General features: G+C 45.9%; 1 protein-coding gene across 1 annotated transcript; it reads right to left on the bottom strand.

Moving 5' to 3' along the window:
* Window positions 1-1,385: 1,385 nt before the first annotated feature.
* LOC139834309 (uncharacterized) lies at window positions 1,386-1,827 on the bottom strand. Its single transcript, XM_071824781.1, has 2 exons — window positions 1,749-1,827; window positions 1,386-1,651 (listed from the first exon to the last, which is right to left on the bottom strand). The coding sequence occupies exons 1-2, from the start codon at window positions 1,825-1,827 to the stop codon at window positions 1,386-1,388; spliced, it is 345 nt and encodes a 114-aa protein (XP_071680882.1).
* Window positions 1,828-6,161: the final 4,334 nt, after the last annotated feature.

The raw sequence follows: 6,161 nt of genomic DNA on the forward strand, positions 1-6,161 counted from the left end.
AGGAGAGGATCGAGAAGGCCCAGGGGAGGACGCTGACACCCGTGGGAGGCTGCACGATGGCATCACAATGGAATGCACCGGCGACCCCGGCCCACACTTGGTGGCTCCAAGGACATTCCGCAAACAGGTGGTCCAGCATCTCCAAGATGTGGATACACATAGGGTAGAAGTATTGATTCTACAGTCCGAAACGCAGAAGGCGGTTAGCGATGGCGATCCTCCGCTACAACATGAGCCAAAGGAAGAAAACATGCACTTGGTGGCACCTAAGCAGTCCAAATGAAGCGGGGGGGGGGGGGGGGGGCGAAGTGCGGGCGTTGCCGAATTGCAAGCGATTGCCACACTTGGCCGAGTACACGCCAGAAGGTGACTTCCAGTGGAACTCATCGTCAGAGTCGGGCGTGGTGGCCGTGTCACGAACAATCCCCGAAGGAGGAAGAAGTCGGGTAGGCACAACGAGGATATGGGGCCACTTGTCATTGTGCAAAGCGTCGTCCGTGCAGCGGTTCTTCCTCCTAGAGGTAGCGAAGAGCATAGGCCAGCGCTAGCAAAAGGGCTCGTTAGCCCAAGAGTCCGACCAGAAGCTCGCCGTGCCCCCTCCCCAAGGGTCACTGTGGTCAAGGAGGCAAAGAGGTCCTGATCTACCGTAGCAACGGGACCCTCAAGGCCCACCAAAGGAAGGTTAGCTCGAGGGCCACCCGAGGAAGGATAGCCACAGCAGTCTGAGGGCGTTACTGAATTTGTGCAGGTCAAGCACGCGTAGACTAGCAAGCACCATGGGCGGCAAATCTTGCCCATGCAACCTTGCATTGACTAGGGGAGCACTCAGCCGAGCCATCCCAAAGCCAGATAGTGTGAATCTTGTCGATCTGGACGATAGCCCAAGCTAAGAGGGGGTGGGCTGTCATGATGAAGATCGGGAGGTCAGAGAGAACCACCTTAAGGAGGGTGAGGGGCCCTGCCGGAAACATGAGTTTGCCCTTTGAGTGGCCAAGACAGCCGACAATTTTTTCAATGAGGGGTTGGATGTCAATCTTGCGAAGGCGTCGAAGGGAAAGCGGAATTCACAGGTACTTGCAGGGGAGAAGGGCGACGGGTGTCCCTAACGTGGAGATAAGCTTGAATGGGGCAATGCCAGACGCAATCGGGGAGTGTACATTGGCCTTGGTGGCGAGCTCAAAGAGATAGGGAAGAGGCTACATGACAAGGATGAAGACGAGTGGGGACAGCGGGTCTCCCTTCCTAAGGCCACGCCTATGCATGATGTTGCTCCCAACCTCGTTGTTAAACAACACACGCGAGGAAGCGAAAAAGAGAAATATGCAAATCAAGTGCGCGCCACCTTGCCCAGATCCCGTGTCGTGCAACATGTCGAGGAGGTAGGGCTAGGAGATGGTATCGAACGCTTTGGCAATGTCGAACTTCACTAGAATGGATGGCTTCTTGGTGCGTTGCAGACGACAAAGGAGACCGTGGATGTACATGAAATTGTCCTGGATGCGGCGGCCCTTGATGAAAGCCATCTGGCCGATGCCAACCAGCTCGTCGATCCTCCGTGCTAGTCTAGTCGCTAACACGTTCATGAAAAGCTTGGAAAAACTATGCATAAGACTGAACGGGCGGTAATCGTAGATGGACTTGGCCCCATCTCCTTTGGGTATTAGCACGATATGAGAGTCGTTGAGGCATACCAACCCCAAGCCATTGGATCAGTAAACTTGCAAGAAAGGCAAGCTGCAGGTAAGGACCAACGATGACCCATGCGGATTTGAAGAAATTGGAGATAAACCCATCGGGCCCCGGGGCCTTGTCCACATGCATGGCCATGACTGCATAACCGATCTCCTCTAAGGTACTCGTCCTCAAGCTCGCTAAGGTCCAGAGATGGGAGGCCAAGTTCGAACCAGTTGAAACAGTGCGAGGCGAGGGGAGCGGAACTGATAGCTCCAAATTTCAATGCTTTTTACTGCAGATTCTTCACCATCTATCACTTGGTTTCATTGGGTTTTTATTGGATTTTGTGTTTCAACTAATGTTAATATCGCAATCTAGGCGAAACCTTGTTTTGAATTATGTATTTCAGGAAACCGTCATTTATGGAGGATCCGAGGATATTTATGAGCTGATTGCAACGAAATAAGAAGATTTCCTTTCGAGGCCAATTCCATGCAGACGCAGCAGAGACTTTAGCGGGCACCCGTACGGGCGGGGCCGACCATACCGCCCGCCCATACTGCGCGCCGCCGCCTTCCCCATATCAAGGCAAGCCTCTTTTGTGAAGGTAGCAACAGAAAAAACGCAACGCAGAAGCCACCATTTGCCCTAGAAAAGAAGAGACCGGATCTGAAGAGGGAGAATACGATCATCAACTCCCGCAAAGATCAACGCCCTCAAGATCATCACCTCATCCATCACATCCCAATGGAATAGAGGTTTCAATCTATTCCATCCCGTTTTGTATTTGATTTTATCTTCAACAATTATGGATTTCTACGATAATATCAAGATGAAATACATTTACATTGCTATGGTATCATTGTGCTATTCTCCTCTCATGTGTGAGTAGATCCCATTGGCGTGGGAGATGTATGCGATTGGTGAGATGTGTTGTGCCAATTTTATTCCATCTATTTGTGAGTAGATCCCATTGGCGTGGGAGATGTATGAGAATGAATGTCTATGTGCACCTAATGTTGTTATCTAATTTAATGGCCCGGGTAACATGATCTCGAGAACTCATAGACAGAACTTGTTTTCTAGTGAATCGGCAACCCCCGAGTGACACGTCTGATAGCAAAGAGGATCTAGCAATACTTGAGTAATCACAAGGAACCACCAAGCTTAAAACTTTGATCTAGTTTAACCACCTTAATGGATGTGCTGACCATGGCTTTGGTATCAGGCAGAAGAATCATTGGAGAAATCTACCAAGAGGAGTCTTTTTCTCTTTTAGGTTGGTTGCCCTCTCAGATATAAATAGGAAGAATATATTTACTTATCACATTTATTCCACCGGCACATTCACTATCACCATGAACTGAATCCCCCCGCGTCTACCTTTTCATCTGTAGAAACCCGTTTATTTCTTAATAGTTATTTAATTTTATGCACTTTACTTTATTACACTTTCAACACTTCAAATTCCTTTATTTATATTCACCATTTTCCATTTCAATTCTTGCAGTCAATTCACCTAACACTTATGACACCTTGGGTGCGACAGAAACACCGCAGAAAAACATCCTCCTACGCTCCTCGTTGGAATATGATATAAAACCGGAAATAATATTTCCACGAAAACATGCACGAATGACCCCGTATTCTTGTAGGCCATCAAGATATTTTCTGCACTGTTGTCGGGAGCTAAGCGATGGGTGTTTGTTTCTTGACACTTGTAAGTTTTGATGATCTCTGTTGAACACAGAGGTTCTACACGCCCAGGTAGAGTCTATCTACCCAATTTTATTGATCGAGTACCGGACTCTAGGCATCTGGAAGTTATTCAAAAATTTGCCAATTCCTGTGCTCTAGACGTAAATAGTTTAAGTACCTTGATGAAAAACTTATCCATCACCGCTAGGGTGGCTGGGCCTAGCAAGACCTTAGGAAAATATGGAACTCCTTCAACATTAGATGCAAAAAATCCTATAGTTTATCCTGATGTAAAGGGCATCGAATATGAAATAGATCCTGAATTACAAACTATGATGCAAGAGGATGCCTTTTCAGGAGAAGAACATGAAGATCCAAGCGTTCACTTAACTAGAGTGAATGATATATGTGAGGTAGTTGGGCCAAAGAATTTGCCAAAAGATTTTCTAATCCTTAAATTATTTCGTTGGTCCTTGAAGGACAAGGCTTTCAAATGGCTACAAGCCTTACCTAGAAATACTATTGCTAGATGGAAAGACTGCATAAAAGAATTCATGAATAGATTTAATCCTTTTTGTAAGACTATGCAGGTTAAAGGGGAGATTACAAATTTCTTTCAAAATATTGGAGAGAGATTTTCCCAAGCTTGGAGAAGATTCTCCGGATTACTTATGAGGGTTCCCAACCATGGTTTTATGGACCACGTATTTTTACAATACTTTTATGCTGGACTTAATGATGAATCTAAACAAATGGTTAATGCATGTGCAGGAGGAACTCTAAACTCATTGACATACAAGGAGGCAATGAACCTTTTCGATGAGAGAGCCTTAAATGATGAACAATACAATCCTTTGGTTGAGATTTAACCAAATAAAGGTATGCTCTTTATAACCCCTGAACTTATGCCTGAAGTAAAAAAAATCAATGGAAGAAAAAAGGTATACCAACTAAGCTTGCAATTGAAGACTAATGAACTAGAAAGTAGTTGACAATGAGCTTGATATGGAAATGAAAAATGTTGGTATCAATAAACTGAATTTAAAGAGCTAATGTTTAGACAACTTACGATCCACAAGAGCGATATAAATGCTTTACCAGGAACACTAGAAGATTTGAGTCACACAACCAAACACTTAAATAAAATTTTGATATGGTTCAAGTACAATGTGACCAAATAGATAAAGCTCAAGCTTTAATTTTAAGTCAAAAATATTTTAGTAAACAAATTTCTACTAATATTATTACAAGACAAGGTACAGAAATGCAGGAACCTCTAGGGCCAGTGTGGTATCAAGAAGAGCAAGCTCGTAAAGCTAAAGAAATAGAAAGAATGGCCCAAGAGGAGAACTACCTCGTCGATCCACCAGATGATATTGACCTTGAAGAACAAAGAAAGAAGAAAGAAGCCTCAAGAGAAAACATTGAAGAAGACTGAGATTTAAGATGAGGTATATGATTCAGATGCAAAAACGGTAGACCCAAGGGAAGGACGAGAGGGCAGTGGTCGGAATGAGGCCGGCAAAGCACACAAGGATGAGAGGGTAGTGGTCGGAGGCAGAGGATGAGGAGGTGGTGAGTTTATCGGTTGAGAAGGAGACATCCAAGTACAGATTGCAGACATCATGGTCGAGGTTGACCAAGACCGGTGAGTCCCGCTCGTTGCTCTAGGTGAAGCGCCGCCCGACGAGCTTAATGTACTTCATCTCTGTGAGGTCAAGCATGGTCCGGAGTCGCAGGTTGGATAGCTCAGCCAGGAAGGCTTCCTTCTTGGCCTTCGTGTCGAACGGGCCATAGACATTAGTCAAGACCCAAGACGGGCTGCCCAGGCGACAGGTGAAATAGGCGGAGATGGAGTGTCGCGATGAGTCAATGAGGACGGCGTCATACTTTGCAGGATCCCATGCAGTCATGAGCCCACCGCGGGTGCCATCGTCGATAGAGTCAAAGGCAGGAGAAAGGCGAGGCCCAATTGATTCGACGTTGACGGGGTCAGGCACTAGCGCAAGCTTTGTTTCCCGCATGGAGAGGACACGGCACATTCAACAACACTATGGATCGCAGCATGCTGCACAGGTTGTTATGGCCTCGCGGGTTCCAATCAAGAAGCTTTAAGGTGTAATCCATTGGGGAACAGAACATCAGCAGAGAAGCAGACACAAGTTGTAGGAACAATTACGATTATCACATTGGCAGCACAAGGGATACAATACATGGCCGAACAAGCAGTGGCACACGGATGGCCGTCTGAAATGCGAAACAATAGAAGGTCATACCAAACGCTAGATGGAGCACTATAGAGAGTAGGCGGTGACGGCTCTAGTGTTGATGATCACTAGGGGCGTGATTGGTTGCCAACAAAAAAATTTGTGTCTCTGCCCATCTCATGCAACTTGGCCCAACAACTACTGTATGAGTGGAAACTTGACTTAGGCTAGAATTGGGACCATGTTTGGATGCCAACAATTTCACTTGGGCTCAAGTTGAGAAACGAGAAGCACTTCATTTGGTAGGTTGTTTTGCGCTCGGAAGAAAGATATAAGTGTGTTTGGTTGTGTGCGGAACAAGGAATGTGATCACCTCTTTCCCAAATGGTGAGGATACCTTCCCTTTTCAGCATCAAGCAGACATAAAACCATGTACACACACAATATTCATCACGACATACCACACAAATCTAGCAAGCACGACAATATTTAGAACGACGTCGTAGACATAGTTCGACAGATAGCATACGTTGTTCACCACATAATTAAACACAATACAACACAAATACAGGCACATAGTTC

The sequence above is a fragment of the Lolium perenne genome, unplaced genomic scaffold (genome assembly GCF_019359855.2).
Source record: "Lolium perenne isolate Kyuss_39 unplaced genomic scaffold, Kyuss_2.0 unplaced26, whole genome shotgun sequence".
Classification (NCBI taxonomy): Eukaryota; Viridiplantae; Streptophyta; class Magnoliopsida; order Poales; family Poaceae; genus Lolium; species Lolium perenne.